This window comes from Mastigoproctus giganteus, chromosome 5 (genome assembly GCF_048544385.1).
Source record: "Mastigoproctus giganteus isolate SK-2022 chromosome 5, ASM4854438v1, whole genome shotgun sequence".
NCBI lineage: Eukaryota > Metazoa > Arthropoda > Arachnida > Uropygi > Thelyphonidae > Mastigoproctus > Mastigoproctus giganteus.
Window position 1 is genome coordinate 198,376,329 of NC_143579.1, and position 16,621 is coordinate 198,392,949.

The 16,621-nt window shown below is 35.5% G+C and overlaps 1 protein-coding gene across 1 annotated transcript in view; it reads left to right on the plus strand.

Annotated features, from left to right (window-relative positions):
* LOC150085988 (BTB/POZ domain-containing adapter for CUL3-mediated RhoA degradation protein 3) overlaps positions 1–11,412 on the plus strand; it is a 106,545-nt gene extending 95,133 nt beyond the window's left edge. The window contains exon 6 of the mRNA XM_090373636.1: positions 10,876–11,412. Coding sequence (XP_090229762.1) covers positions 10,876–11,115 — 240 coding nt within the window. The 3' untranslated portion in view covers positions 11,116–11,412. The remainder of the gene's footprint in view (positions 1–10,875) is intronic.
* The last annotated feature ends 5,209 nt before the right edge of the window (positions 11,413–16,621 follow it).

The window sequence follows — 16,621 nt, forward strand, 5'->3', positions numbered from 1 at the left end:
TTAAAAGATTGCAGAGGCCAAGGTTATGATAACGGATCAGGCATGCAGGGAAAAAATAAAGGCGTGCAAGCACATATACATCAAGAAAATCCACGTTCATTTTATATGCCTTGTGACTGTCATTCTTTAAATTTAGTGATTGGAGATACTGCAGTGTCTTGCACAAAATAATTTTTTGGCATATTATGACACATCTATATGTTATTTTCTGCATCTGTGGCAAGATGGAAAATTTTAACTGATACAATGCCAAACTTCGAAGACAAACCACTTTGTGTGAAACACATTGGGAAAGTTGTATAGATTGTTTAAAGCCCTTAAGGTATCAAAAATATTGAAATTCATGATGCACTTATAATGCTTAGTGAAAGTGTATCCGATGTTGCTATTAAACATGAAGCTGCAACACTTGCGCACAACTGTGTGACTTCTCACTATTGGTAATGCTGAATTACTTGGTATGATGTACTGTACCATATAAATATACTAAGTAAATCTATGCAATCAAGCACCATTGATTTAAATTCTCTTTTTAATTTACTAAAATCTAGCATGAATTTATAATTGAATATTGATCTAATGGATTTTGCAAATGCTTTAGTTGAAGCAAAAGGGTTATCGGAACTGCTGGGAATAGAACCTGTTTTTACAGACAAAAGATTGATGTACAAAAAGAGGTTGTTCAACTGACATTAGCTGTTTTTTGGGTATGTGTTTAAGTAGCCTGGTATAGTGATATCTCTGACAAGTTTTAGAGAAGTTGTGAGGAAAGCCATATGGGCAATTTTCGTATCAAGTTGAAAAGTAGAACAAGTAATCCCTAGTGAGGAGACTGACTAATGTCCAAATTAAGTTCGTGATCCAAGAAAAATTTTTAAAAGAGATAAATCAGCAAACTTCTCAAGGAAAATAATTTTATAACTTCTGAAGCACGAACATCTGGTGCAAGAAATGCTAGACAGAGTAATAAGGCCTTGACCTTTAGCAACTTGGACTAGCAAGCAATGTTAGTCTGCACCAGCTGATGAAGTCCAGGCTGGCTATCTGTACAGATCTGGAAGTCTGTTCACATTCCTTCTCTTTTGGTTTGAATAAAGTATTTTGCCTATTCCTCAATAAATAGATACAAAGCATCCATTTACTGAGGTCATTATTCCTTGAAGAATTGGTTGTTTAAATTTTAGACAGCAGCTGTTTAATCTTCAACTTTCATTTTGGAAGCTGATTGCCAAAGCAGATTAAATCAGAAGAGTGATTCTGACTTATTAATTAGCAATTCTACAGCCAAAGTCAAGGAGGGTCTAAAACAAGATTTACTGCATGTAACTACATGGTACTTAAGTTCCCACTGAAAAATTATGTTTGTTTAAATGCTGAGGTGGTACAAATTTCATCAGTTGGTATTGCATTATTTTAAAATGTGAAATTCTTTGTAGACAAATTTACGGTGCTTCTTGGTGTCATGAAAGATAGAAATAGATGAAGTAATAGATACTTTCAACCTCATTGTGGAGAACATAGCAGAACCTATCATGAGACATCATCAGTTCAGTGGACATTATCTTTGTTGATATGTATAATTCCTTCCCTGAATACTTTCCACTTGAATTTGTTAACATTAGTTGGTCCCACTGAAAATCATTTTTAAAAAAATGGAGTAATCGCATTTTTTAAAATAAAAATCCCCTTCAATTTACCTCTGGAAGCAGTTATGTTATTTTTTGGATATCAGTACAATGTGATCATTGCTACCTATAGTTCCCCTTGAAGATGTTTCTTAATAGATGATGAATCTGTGCTTCTAATCAAATCTAAAATATTTTATAATTTTTGAAGTATCCTCATGGATGACTACATCTTATCAAAAGCAGCCCAAACATAAAAAGAGCTTTTGCTAAGTGAAAAGTTACTTCGGCCAGCATAGAATCTGTGTGGTGAGGTAGTTGTAAGCAAATGTATAATGAGAGTAAGAGTAATCTGCAGACCAGAAGATTGTGAAGAGTATGATGAGAATCTCTACATGCAGATGGAATGGACAAGCAAGTGTGATTGCCTTATTATAGGTAACTTTTATCTCCCTCTAATCTAACTCATTCCAATAATAAGTGGGAGTGAAACTTGCCATGGGGAACAAAATTTTTAAATAAACTTGATTATCATTTGTACCAATATTTCAGAGAAAATGCTAGGAGTAAGAATATTCTTAACTTCATTACTCACAAATCAGATGACATCATAGAGCTTAAAATACAGGAGCCACTAGCGGTAGTTATCACATAGTTGTTAAAGTAAAGACATTGGTTTTAATTTTAGAAAAGGGGACTATGGGTTGAAGACACATGACATCAATTGTGCATTGCAGAGGGTGGGCAAATACATTAGACTCATGGGATACCTTCAAAGCAATAATCGCAGAAGCCATGAATGCATATATACCATTAAGAAAAAATAGCATGAGAAGAATGCTGGGATGAATTTGGAGCTGGCCAGTCTAGACTAGAAAAAAGACAGCACAGGAAAGTTAAGAGTGATGAAAAGTACATGAATACAAAGAAGGGAACAAATTGAATTGGACCTGTGTGTGTGGGAAAGTCTTAGATAACCCAGCTGGTGAATTGAATAGGTACTTTACTCACGAAAGACCCTTTATTCTGAGAGGATGATTCTTATGAAATCAGTGATTTTGAAATTACAGAAGGTTAATTGGGAAAACGTTTGAGCCTGCAAACAATTAATACACCTGGAGTTGGCATACGCCCAGTAATTTTGAGGGAGGCAGCCAAAGAGTATTGAACCATTGAGGTTAATTCTGAGAACATTTTTGGACTCAGGAGAGATTTCTTTGGATTGAAGAAGTGACAATGTATCACAGATATATAAAGGTGGTTTAGAAAGTAAAGTCTATAACTACAGAAAGTAAAGTCAGTCTGACTGACTTCGGTGTTAGGGAAAGCCTTAGAGGCAATGATTAAGAGTGTAATCAAGGGACATTTAGATAGAAATGGCATTCTGAAGGACATACAATATTTGACACAGTTTCGACATAGTTTATTTGAATTTTAGCAAGGCACTGGACTCAGTCCTTCATGAGGGCATGTTGGATTACTGGAAAAATTGTAAGAAGGACTGAGAACTGTGATTAATTGATATTCTTCAGAGTGTGTAATGTCAGAAGTGGGGTCCTCCAAGGATTGTGGAAGTTTTCTTTCTTTCTTTTAGCCAGTGAGTTGTTGATTACTGGAACAAGATGCATCCACAGGTAGCTGATGCTGACAGTTTGAAGAAATTCAAAGGTCAACTAGATAGTTACACATGTGAGGAAGAAAATGTGTAATTTATATTTTCTCTCCCCTTTTTTTTGCCAGTACAGAAAGCTTGTTGCTTCTTTTTGCCATATGGCTAATACCATTTGAGGTGATTTGTGCTGTTACGATCCAATGAAGTTACAGCTTCAAATATTTTATACATTTATAGTAGAACTTATGACTTCATGAATAAATCTGGTAAATTGCACATTTAGTGTAGTCAGTTGACTTGACATTGTGAACTCTAAACTCCAAATAGCTAGAAAGTTGCCAACTGAATTTTTGTAAGCATCGAGTTAAATATTTAAACTTTAAACAAATTGATTTTCCAAAAGGGTAGGGGGTAGAGAAATAGATATTGTAGATCAGTTCTGTCAATTTCAGTGTGAGAGCTTTTCAGATGATAATGTATGAAAGAAGAAAAAGTTCTCATACGGTGGTCCGTATATGGAACTGACAAATGCATAAGGAAGCATGGAATATTTGCTCTAAAATTTATCAAGTTTTTTCTTGACTCTATTTAAGCTATCAACTTCCACAACAACAGATGGAATTTCTCCAGCAATCAAGCACTTGCTGGCTAAAGGCAAATTTCTGCAAATCTTTAAGCAGTCGTAATTAATTGATGTCTAATAAAATATTCAAACAAAAAGCCCACAGGCAGGAAAATGTTTGAAAGCATACTGTACTGGTTAACCCAGTGGTTTTCAACCGGGGCACAACAACATTCCAGGGGCGCCACGTAATTTGGGTTTAAGTTACTTAAACTTATTATTATTTTTTTAATTTATATGTTTATTTCATTATAAAAAAAGGTGTACGGTATCTTTTTAATTTTGTGGTGATCTATAATTGATGTTTAATTAGTACCTCTATATAAAGAATACAATTATATACTGTATATATATATTTTGCATTATGAAATGTAATTTTTATTATATTATTGTAATAAATATCATATAACATATATATTTTTTAATATTATATATATATATTGAGAAAATTGAGTACGGGTACCGAAAAATAAAATAAATTACTTAGGGGTTCCATTGGATTTCAGGAAAGCTTTTGACACTGTTGCGCATGGAAGACTACTGTACAAATTGGAGCAGAATGGTATTAAGGGTAAGTTGCTACAATGGATAAAAGGATGGTTAAGTGGGAGAAGACAGAGGGTGGTAATCAATGGGTGCTGCTCTTCGTGGACTAATGTTATTAGTGGAGTCCCACAGGGTTCGGTGTTGGGTCCACTGTTGTTTTGTATATTTATCAATGATATTGATGAAGGTATATCAGGCTTAATGTCGAAGTTTGCAGATGACACGAAGGTTGGCAGGGTTGTTAATGACAGTCATGGCAGTGTGCTACTGCAACAGGATCTAGATAATTTGGGCAGATGGGCTAAGAAGTGGCAACTGAAGTTTAACCTTGACAAATGCAAAGTACTGCATATGGGTAGAAGTAACCCCAGAGAAACGTACCAACTGTGTGGTACTACACTTAAGGTGGTAGAAAATGAAAAAGACCTGGGAATAATTGTGCAGTCAGATATGAAGTTTTCTGAGCAATGCAGACAGGCTGCTAGGGCAGGTCACGGGGTTTTGTCAATGATATATAGGAATTTTGCTAGCAGGGAAAAGGAGGTGATTGTCCCTCTGTATAAGGCAATGGTCAGGCCACGCCTTGAGTACTGCGTACAGGTCTGGAGGCCTCATTTTAGGATGTAGATTTGCTTGAGCGTGTACAGAGAAGAGCAACACGATTGGTGAGGGGAATGAAGGGATCCTCTTACCAAGAGAGGCTTAAGTTCTGCAAATTGCAGTGGCTGGAGACTAGGCACCTGCACGGTGATCTGATTGAGGTCTATAAGGCCTTGAATGGGTTGAGCACGCTGAATTCTGATGGGATCCTCCCACTTGTTCAGAATACGAACCTACGGGGACATAAGTTCAAATTAAGAAAGGATAGATGTAGAATAGATGTGCGGAAATTTGCCTTTAGCCAGCGGGTGGTTAATTGCTGGAACAAACTTCCATCTGTCGTTGTGGAAGTTGATAGGTTAAATAAATTTAAGGAGGAACTGGACAGGCATTTGGAGGGTATGGTGTGATTTTTTTTTTTTTTTGGCTGATGCTGCATAAGCTCCTACACTTGCTTTCTTGCATCAAGTGCCACTACTACTACTACTACTATTATTTAAAAAAGGTTGAAAACCACTGGGTTAACCAATGGCTGTAGTTAATGGAAAATGTGTAATTTGCTGCCGATGAACTTGAGTTTCTAGTGCAGTGTGGACTTAAAAAAAAAAAAAAAAAAAAAACTCCCCCCCCTGATAAAAGCTATTTTGCCTCTTGCCCCCTATCCCCAGATTTTTGAAATTCAAAGTTGGCAACTATGAACAAATTATACTTGAGTGGTGCTCCCAGCAGCCAAGCAATGAAAATAAACTAAATTAGGGAAAAATAATGAAACTACAAAGTGAAAAACCCAGATTAAGAAGTAAGAGCACATCAGTATGGGTTCTGCAAATATGAGCAACTACTGCCTAGAGCAATGCTAGGAAATTGTACCCATGCACTAACCTAGAGGTTCCAAAAAGGGGTATGCCCCTCATTTTCTGAGCCATCAGTTTTATAATAGTATATATACCATCTCTAAATTGGGTGTTGGATCTGTTTGCACTTGTTTTCACATCCCTTTTCCATCCTAAAAGGAGGTGAAATTTGTGAGCTATTTTAGGTGGGTGTTGCAAAGTCTAAAAGTTTGGGAACCTCTACACTAGCCCATAATTAAATACTAAGAAGAAAAGTAACACAAAAGAAAGTTTTGAGGATCACAGAGTTTATTTTGCATACGGTTTAGGCCAGGGGTCCCCAAAGTATGGCCCACAAAAGAATTTTATCCAGCCAATGGATATTTCAATTAAATCGTAAAAATTAATATTTTTACGATTTAATTGAAACAATTAAATCCCAATAAAATTCACGAAAAACACACTTTACAGTTTATTTTAACATTTGTCGGCTGATTAAGTGTTGATGCCTCTGTGTCGTCAGCTTAGTCTTGTTAGATATTAATTCTATTATTTCCACTCAAAACTATTCTTTGAAACATCTTTAAAATAATGTTAATCTTGACCCCGTCATTAAATAGCAATAGGCATTAGAGACAGTAATTAGAGATTTCCTAATCCCTTGCCAGCCTGCACACCAACCCTGATGTTCAGAGTATGGTAGCAAAGTTCACCCTAGTCTTCCACTACACAAGAATCCCGGATCTAGGATAAAACCTATCACCAGCAACATGGTCTGATGATTGGTATCTGTAAGATCCTGAACCAGCCTGCACATGAACCCTGATGGCCAGAGTATGGGAGCAAAGGTCACCCCTGGCTTCTACTATACAAGAACATGACACTATCCTGTTGTTTAATGGAGTTAATCTCTCTACTATAAATTAGCTGCTGGCAGCCTGTATGCACATAAAGTTTCTGGTAGCATTAGCAAGAGGAGGCTGTCAACAGGTATGAATTTAATCTCTTTGTATTATCTGAGATTTCCTGTTTTCTATTGTAACAACAATTCAAAACTTAATATTTTAGAATTGTAATATTGGTAATTGTAACTGTAATATCCTAAAATATTCAAATTTGTAGCCGTTTCTGTTCTCCCCACAGCATGGTCTGATGATGGGTATACCCAAAACATCACCTTATTAAACTATATTATAATTAATAATATAGTTTTATATTATAATATAGTTTATTAGGCAAACAGCCTAATAAACTATAGTATTAATTTCACATGATATAAGAGTGATATGAATATAATAATAACCTTTATGTTAAAATATTTTATAAAATTTTAAGACACGTCAGTGCTTGCTTCAATTATTCATAAGCATCTTTTTTGATTCCAGTGAACCCACACAAATCATGTCGAAAAAAAAGAAGTTGATGCTGTGTCAGGTTTTTAATGACTGGAGGCCAATTAATTACTTTTTTGCACTGCTTGGTGATACTTTCACTTGTCTTATTTGCAATGAAGCCTTGTTGGTGTTCAAGGAATATAATGTGAAATGTCACTACACCACAAAACATGCCTCGAATTATGATAAATTTCAAGGAGCTTTGCAGCAGAAAAAAACTCCCAAGAACTAACCCAAACTTTTCAAAGTCAACAACAGAAGATTAGAACTTTCACTCATCAAAATTTATCTGCAGTTAGAGCTAGTTTTTGAGTCTCCCAAATCATTGCCGAAGGATGGGCCTTTACAGGTGGAGAATTTGTAAAACGAATTTTTTTGGCTATTGCAGAAGTATGTCCTGAGAAAGTAAAGAATTTTGCATCTGTAAGTTTATCTTCACCAACTGTAATGAGAAGAATTGAAGATTTAGGAGCTGATGTTCAAAATCAACTCGTAGAAAAAGTTCACAAATTCACACATTTTTCAATAGCAGATGATGAGAGCGAAGACACAAGCTACACAGTTCAATTACTAATTTATATCCTAGGTGTAAATCAAAATTTTGCAGTAACTGAACAGCTAGTTGCATTAAAAAGTTTGCAAGATACAACAGGTGAAAATGTAGTTTTGAGTGTTTCAGAAGCAATTGACGGCCTCAAATTGAATTGGGATTTGCTATCAGCAGTTACAATGGATGGTGCTAAAAATATGGTCGGTACTAAAATTGGGTTCATGGATCAGCTTCATAATGAGAGTAAAAATAAAATGCCAACGCAATGAATTGTATAATTCACCAGCAGTATTTGGGCGAGATTCAGTCATGTCAACTGTTAATCAGTTAATTTTATTTGCGTGACTGGTCTGAATCATTAGCAGTTCAAATATTTTCTTGAAACTATTGAGGCTGAATATGGTGATTTGTTGTATTACATTGAAGTATGATGATTGATTCGTGGTAACGTATTGAAGCAATTTTTTGAACTTAGGATCGAAATAGATCGCTTTATGAACGAAAAATTGAAACTTGTTTCAGAACTAGAGGGCATAAATTCAAATTGAGGAAAGACAGATGTAGGATAGACGTGCGGAAATTTGCCTTTAGCCAGCGGGTGGTTGGTTGGTGGAACAGACTTCCATCCCTTGTGGTGGAGGTTGATAGCCTGAATAAGTTTAAGGCTCAGCTGGACAGGTATTTTGAACGAACAGAGGGGTGAAGTGGAAGTGGGTTTTTTTTTTTTTTTGGCTGATGCTGCATAAGCTTGCTTTCTTGCATCAAATGCCTCTACTAATGCTAATGCTAACTATCAGATCTCAAATGGTTGTGGAACCTTGCTGTTTTAACAGATATATGTGAACACTTGAATTTTCTTAACATGAAACTACAAGGACGAGACAAACTTGTCAATGAATTGTATCATGATGTCAAAGCATTTGAAACAAAACGAGTTATTTAAACGTCAACTTCGGAATAATTTTTCACAGTTTCCATGTTGCAATAATTTATCTAAAAATATGCCTAGTTATCATTTTTCCACTGAAAATTTATCAAAGCATTGGTTTATTGCAGGAAAATTTTGCAGCTAGATTTTCTGATTTTAAAAATAATTCAAAGGTGTTTGAACTTTTTCAAAATCTGTTTAACATACCCATCAACGATGATGCACTGAATACAATATTTAAAAACGAAAATCTAATTCAATTTTATTCAACATTATCCGAATCAGATTATTTAAAAATTTTACCAGAAAGGCTACATCAATTTTCGGAAGTACATATATATGTGAGCAGACCTTTTCAAAAATATGATCACGTCTAACTGACCCGCATTTACATGACTTTTTAAGAATTGTAACTAGTATTTTAAAACCCGATATTACGAAACTTTGTCACACCCTATAACCAAGTTCATCGCATTAATTATAATTTTGTTGTATTACTAACTGTATTTTTGTGATTAATTAGTACAGTAACTCAGATGATTACAAGGCGCTCTATGCATTGCTTAAAATGAGGTTCATTTCCATTGAAGTCGTCATCTACATACCTCCTAAGCCAACCGGGCTAGCCGGGTGGGTAAAGTGCCTGCCTGGCAACCCAAAGGTCACAGGAAAAAGAAGTCTTTGTGCTGTTCTTTGAAAAAGCCATTTACAGCTTTGTTTGAAAAATTAATATCCACAAATGTTTCTTCGGATTTCTGAAAAGGAAATGATCGCTGAGGAGCAGTCTGGACTTGCAGGGTGGTTGTTTAATTTCTGGAATCTTCAGTCTCTCAGTGCAGCAATTGTGTTATGGGACTTGTATACAGGAGTACTACCACATGAAAAAGCAAGGCACTTTGTGTTAATTTACTCTTCTCTTTTCCTTTATGGCCTATCTTAAATTTTTGAGTGCAGTAGCACAGGCATCTCCAGTGATTGTCTTCTTATGTGGCAACATGATATTGGAGTGTTTTAAGCTGAAGTGACGTTAGTCTCCATTGATATCGAGGAAAGCCACGTGTCACTCTACCATCCCCCCAAATCTAGGATACAGTGGAACTAGCTGTTCCCCCTGTTTGATCTAGTTTCCAGTTAGGCGAGGAACAAAGTGGCTTTGCTTGAAATTTGGAACTTGCATGGTTTATAAAAACATTCAGACCAGGTGCTGCACACAGAGCATCATCACAGAGGATCAAAGCCAAGGAGGTGGCAGCCAACAGGAGCTAGCCCAGAAACCAGGTGGCCTGGCATATGGATGCTTACCCATCACCTTGTAACTTTTGTAGACTTTATTTTTTATTCCCTTGCCAGTGATGAAGAGCTAGAGCCATTGCTTTGGAATATAGTCTTTCAAAATTTTCTACTTTTTATTTTTCTCCCATCTTTATTTTTTTATTCTAAATTCCAAATTTATTCACTTGTTTACATTTATACCTACGCTTTAATGAGTAATTTACTATGCAGTGTTAATTGTGGTGTAGTGCTTTTCATTCCTTTAAAGTATATTAGAAGATGGGTTATTATGGATAGACACATAAAGACCAAACCAGGCATCTGGTTTGTTCTCTATCTTGCAAAATTTACCATTTTTCAATGGCTCATTAGCTGACAGGAGAGAAAGTACAATCTCAGATTGTTTGCTGTTTAAATTGGAGCACTTCAAAATTTTATTCTGCCACTATATTCAATAAGAATAAATAATAGCAATCTTGTGATCCAAGAAAAAAAGATATTCCCACAATCACCTTGTTCATGGCCAAATCTTGGAACTATGAACTGGCTGAAATCAAAAGGAAACCAAAACTAAAGAAAATTAATATAGTGTACATAAACAGAGATGTCCTACACTTGTTAACCACATAGCTGTAAAGAATTTTTTTTAAAGTGTGTAGTTATACAATCACTTTTTTTTTCTTATTATTGTTGGAAAACAACTTTCCCATGAAGTGGTAAAATTCTTTTAGTATTTAATTTAACCCAATATATGTCATTTTATCAGTTTGCTCTTGCTCTATTTCTTTCATGTGCATACATAAGCAAAGAAATTACCGGAATTAAATTCTCTTGAATTGTTCTCTTATATTAATATTCTTATTTTTCATACTTTTTATTATTTCTTTGTTTAGGTTGAATTTCCTGAAGCAAGAATCTATGAAGAAACACTCAATATTCTTCTTTATGAAAATCGTACTGGTCCTGATATGGAATTGATGCAAGCTACTAGTACCCGTGGAGCAGTATCAATGGCAACTGCTACTTATACCAGTGACGATGAAGATGATAGAAAACCTCCAGGCAGCAGTTCTCGCGAAAATAGAGATAGTTGTCATCTCAGCCGTATTCGCAGTACTAAACAGACGAGTTAAGAAATTCTTGAATTAGACAAAAAATAACTTGTACTCTGTGTAGTTTGTGCTGACCTTTGGCAGGAGGATATTTTCACCTTTGTGATAAGGTGACTAGCATTGCTCAAGAGTTCTGTAAATGAAGAGACACTCACACTGGTTTCAACAGGCACTGCTGGTCAGTCTGAAAGTGTAAAGCTATTCCAAAATCTGTGTGTGAGTGCATTTTGTAGACGTGTTTCTAAGTTAATTGTTGATAATACATTCACTGGAGAGCAATATTTTGATCACTTTCCTGCGTAAAGTGAGACTAACAAATTTTAGTATAATTGAATATATTATGATGCAAACTATTACCATTTTCACTTGTACACTCCTACTTCAACTACACGAATAATGCATTTGTGGAACAACACACATTAGTTAACTAATTTATGCCCCATAAGCACAATGTTATGCATAAATAATTTAAGCTATCTCCAAAGACGCTACTGCAAAAAACTGATTTAATCACCTAGGGAAGCAGTCATGACCTTCAGTTTGCTGTGGATACTTTAACAACTTGGCATACCTGTACATAGAAGAGCCAGATGCACCAAATTGATTTGCCAGTGTAACTTAAATAATTGTTAAATTATCATAGCATTATATCATTTTCCCTGCAGGCATAATTTTTTACTGTATACTAGATGGCTGTTACTTTCATCAATTCAGTATTGACATGTTACTTTTCACATGAATTTATGGGTGTAAATTTTTCTGGCTTGCATTGGGATGTCTGCTTTTGTCATTTCATTATTGCCAAATATAATGCATATGTTTTAGCTCCCCCCCCCCCCAACAGTCCCATAGTTACTTCTTTTGCAAGGGTCAGTCCATAAGTAATTTCTCTTTGCCCATATAAAGACAACCAGTAAAGTTAAAATTTATATCATTTATTAAACAAACACTGGTAAGTGTGCATACATTTTTCTGCATATCCACCTTGTTTATCGATACAATACATTTGTGCCATCTTTATTCTCAACTCATATATGTACTGCAGTAAAAAGATGGAACCTGCTGTTGAAACCATCCTGTCACTGTCTTTTTCAGCTACTCACCATTCAAGCTGTTTTCCCAAAGACCTCTTCATATGCCCAAATAAGAAAAAACCAGGGCAAAATCCAAGCTATATGTAGGACTCATCACCCTAAGTCTGCAATTTTCATCTGAGTCATATGGGTAGTTTGTGGTTGGGCATTATCGTGCTGTAATGTGATTTGGTGTAATCTCGCAGCCTTTCTTTTTTGTTTTATATCCCTGTAAAGCTTCTCAAGTATTTGGAAATATCTTTCCTGACCTTTCTCTTTAAAAAAAAAAAAAAAAAAAAAACCCAAAACATTATGGCTGTAATTTTTTCTGATCTGGCAATTTGAGGTAATATATGGCATTTTAGAATCTGGATCATGATAGAAGATTCAGATCTTAGATGATCTCCTGCCTGAAGAATCATGTCTCTTGTTAATAGCTTGGATACTCATTTATAGCATATTGTCTGAAATAGTTAATACACTGCTCTTTGAACTCCTTAGTGCCTGCCTGCATCATTACAGATGTGTGGTTATTTTCCTGTCTTTTTAGAATCATTTCACCCAAAATGTTTGTTTTCACAGAATTTGTTCCACTCCTTGAATGGTCAAAAATGTGAGTGGCACCTCCTTTAAAAAATGTTCAAGTTATCTATGAACATTGTTTATATCAATAATTAATGTCTTGTTCATATACTTTCCTCAATTTTTCATAAATCCAGACAGATAAGTTTTCTCCTAACTTGAAAAGGAATTGTCACTGACCTTTGGCAAAAATGGACATCAGTTTTACTTCTCATGACTTCATATCTGTAATTGCTACTTTTATTTTAGCATTTTATAAGGTCCTTTATATTTAGTAGTAATATATAAAACTTGATGCAAATTCAATTATAAAATATTTTTACATACAATGTACAGGGTCTGGCAGAATGATCTGATGGTTTTGTAAATGTTGTAATGTAGGTACTATTGTGTGTGGAGGGTAGGTAGTGATGATGGTTAGTGCTACATAAACCATTTCAGTTGCCAACACGGTGTGGTCGGGTGAACACTGAGCTTTCGCTATTGAAACTTATTTCAAAAGTAATGATTCTGTTGCTGTAACACAAGTGTTTATTTTGAATTCAGTGGGGATACGATATTGCTGTGGGTAAATAATTTCAGAAATACAGTTTCGGCTTTGAAAAAGAAATCTCCTGGACAAAAAAGTAGTGTAAAAATGCCCGAAAACACTGAAGCCGTCAGATTAGTCATGAGGTGTTTTCCACGTCATTCAGCCGCAAAGCATGTTCAAGTGCTAGGGATTTCAGATCAAAGTGTATGGCAAATTTTACATGCAGATCTGAAATTTCATCCGTACAAATTGATGGTTGTACAGGAGTTACGTGCAAATGACTGTTTCATAGAGCAACTTGTGAGGTCATTCTTGAAAATGTCAAAGCCGATGGCATTTTTCTTTCCAGTGATGAATCTCATTTTCACCTCTCAAGATGTGTAAATAAGCAAAATTTTTCGTTACTGGTCTGACACTAACCTGTGGGAACTTCACAAATGTCCACTTCACAGTGAATGTGTGATTGTTTGGTGTGCAATTTCAAACAACGGAATCATAGGCCCGTACTTTTTTTGAGGAGGACAATCATATGTACAAATGTTGCGTGACTTCTTAAGACTGAAGCTCAACAAATTTGGAGATCAGCCTATTTGGTTCCAACAAGATGGTGCCATTGCCCATACAGCAAGAGCTTCTATGGATGTTATCAAAGAATTCTTCCCCAGACGTCTCATTTCACATCATGGCAACCTTCCATGGCATGCACGATCACCCAACCATGCAGTGTGCGATTTATTTCTTTGGGGCTACTTCAAAATTAGTGTTTAAAAGCAGACAGACTTCTATTGATGAACTCAAGGACACTATCCAACAAGAAATTGCAGCAATACCACAGGAAATTACCCGGCGAGCAATGTCAAACTTCAGAGTGAGGCTACATGAGTGTGTGAGAAAAGAGGGAAAACATTTGGATGATGTAGTTTTTAAGATGAAGTAAAATTATAATAATTACTCTATACAATGACATATTGTGTGTGGAGTATGATGACCTATTTCTTTTTTGTAGTCAAAACAAAACCATCAGATCATTCTGCCAGACCCTGTACATTAGCAAGTGGTAATAATTAATGATTAAAAAAAAAAAAAAAAAAAACAAAGCAACAAACATAACCAGTGCTTCAGCATGCTACAATATATATAAAAATAATAAGTGCCAGATTAGATTTCTCTTGGTCTGGAATTTGGGAAGGCTGGAAAATCATTCTAAAAGAGTGAAATATAATACTTGCCAGATTTCTATTGGTCCAATTTCAGTGAAATTTGGGCCGGCTCAACAAATCTTTTAAAAAAATCCAGGATGTGAAATTTTATGAAAATATCCACTAGGAGCCAAGTTATTACATACAGATGAACAGGACTTGGTGGTGAAGACAATGTGCAATGCACCTACAAAATGGAATAACAGCTATTCAGAATTTTCCAGTCTTAAAATTCCCTATATAGTTGAATGATGTTGTGGACCAACAGATATCTCCTGTTCATGATATAACAGCCACAGAAGTTAATTTTAGTGCAATCAAATAAAGAAGTTTCATGACTTATTTCATGATGTGGATTAAAATAAATACTTTCGGGGGAGGGGGGGGGATATTTGTGGAAGGCTTTGATGAAAAATTCTTTTCATGGTTAATTATGCTGAGAATGTCAAGTTTTTCTGTGTTAACTGATATTCTGAAATTGTATGGTGTGCCACATCGTTTAGAGTTATGTTGCCTCTTATGTGGCAGACATGCTTTTTTCTCTTTTTAACTTTCCACACTCACTGTAAAGCTGGTGGTAAATGATGTTCTTGGTGTCTGGAGAAGAGGTGAGAATTGGTAGACTGTAGCAGATGTCAACATTGTGTCATTTGGCCAATCGATTAATGGTATACACCAGGAGTGGCCAACTTAATTCGTGATGTGATCTACCTTTTTTCCTTCAAAATGTGCCACGATCTACCATCTCAAAAATTTCATTGCACAAATCGAGGGATGACTGTATATTTAAAATTCCTTGTGATCGACCGAAATTAAATCCGCGATCGACTCGTTGGCTACCCCTGGTACACACCATCTCAGGGATGATGGGATATGACTTGGGGGAGTTACCTACAAATTCTAGGTATTGATTGAGGTTGTTTTTTAGAATGGTTTTAATAATGATGAGTTCTATCTGGATATAGGTCAAGGTAACCACAAGCAACTGAGAATCTCTCCAGTTATTAAAAGCAGCAAAAAGCTAATCAACCCTTGGACTTGGAAAGTCCCTACAAGTTGGATATGTGTAAATATCTGAAATTTGTAGGGAAAATTCTGTTCCAGGATAAATAGAGTATTGAGTCACTAGTTCATGAAGTAATAATAGCATGGATTGGTTAAGGGTGACCTTGTTTAATCAATCTGATTGTTTATTATGATACAGTAATAAAGGAAATGAATACAAAAAATAATTCTGATATCATAAGCTTTTGATGCTGTTGCACATATAAGACTGCTGTACAAATTGGAGCATGTGGCATTAAGGTCAAGTCACTTCTGTGGATAAAGGGATGGTTGAGGTGGAGAACAAGACAGTGCTTATTAATTGACACTGCTCTTCATAGACTAATGTTATTAGTGAAGTCCTCCAAGGTTTAGTGCTGAGCCAGGTGTTTTTGATGAAGGTCATCGTTATCAGCCATATTCAGTCTATTGCAGGATAAAGGCCTCCCCTACCTAGTAAGAGAATTAATTGGTATATCCCAAAGAATATCTAATATGTAGTGTATTCAACGTTTCTAATATAAAGTGATAATTTGTTCTCACTGGGTGAAGTAACATCCAGTGTGAATAAATTATCATTATCGCAGTCTAATAAATGTAGTTTTTTTATCTAAATTGTATTGCTTGTCTAAAGAGTTTTATAATACTATATACATGTGTGGCTAAGGATGAATTCATCCTTATTCAACTATGGAATCTGCTTTAGACACAGAATTACAGATTTTAACGTTAACAAGCAGATTCTTAAACAGGGGTTACCCCCTTGCTACAATAAATCGAATTAGGGTACATACAGGATAGGATACAAAAAACTACACCAACAATAACATTAAAAAATACTTTTTTTCTGTCCCATACGTTGAACAGTGGCACAAACAGCTTAACAGATTCTTTAATTTTTCCGAATTTAAGATTGTGGCCAGACCAATATGGAAATTACACACTATACTGAACAATCGCTCAGTCCTTTCCTCTTTCACGACACAAATAAATGGTTTACACTATTTCCTGCAGTAAATGTGACTCGTCTTACCAACATGACATGATTTCTGTTGAATGTTCAAGTAAGACAGCATGCGTCCTCAGTTCATGCTACT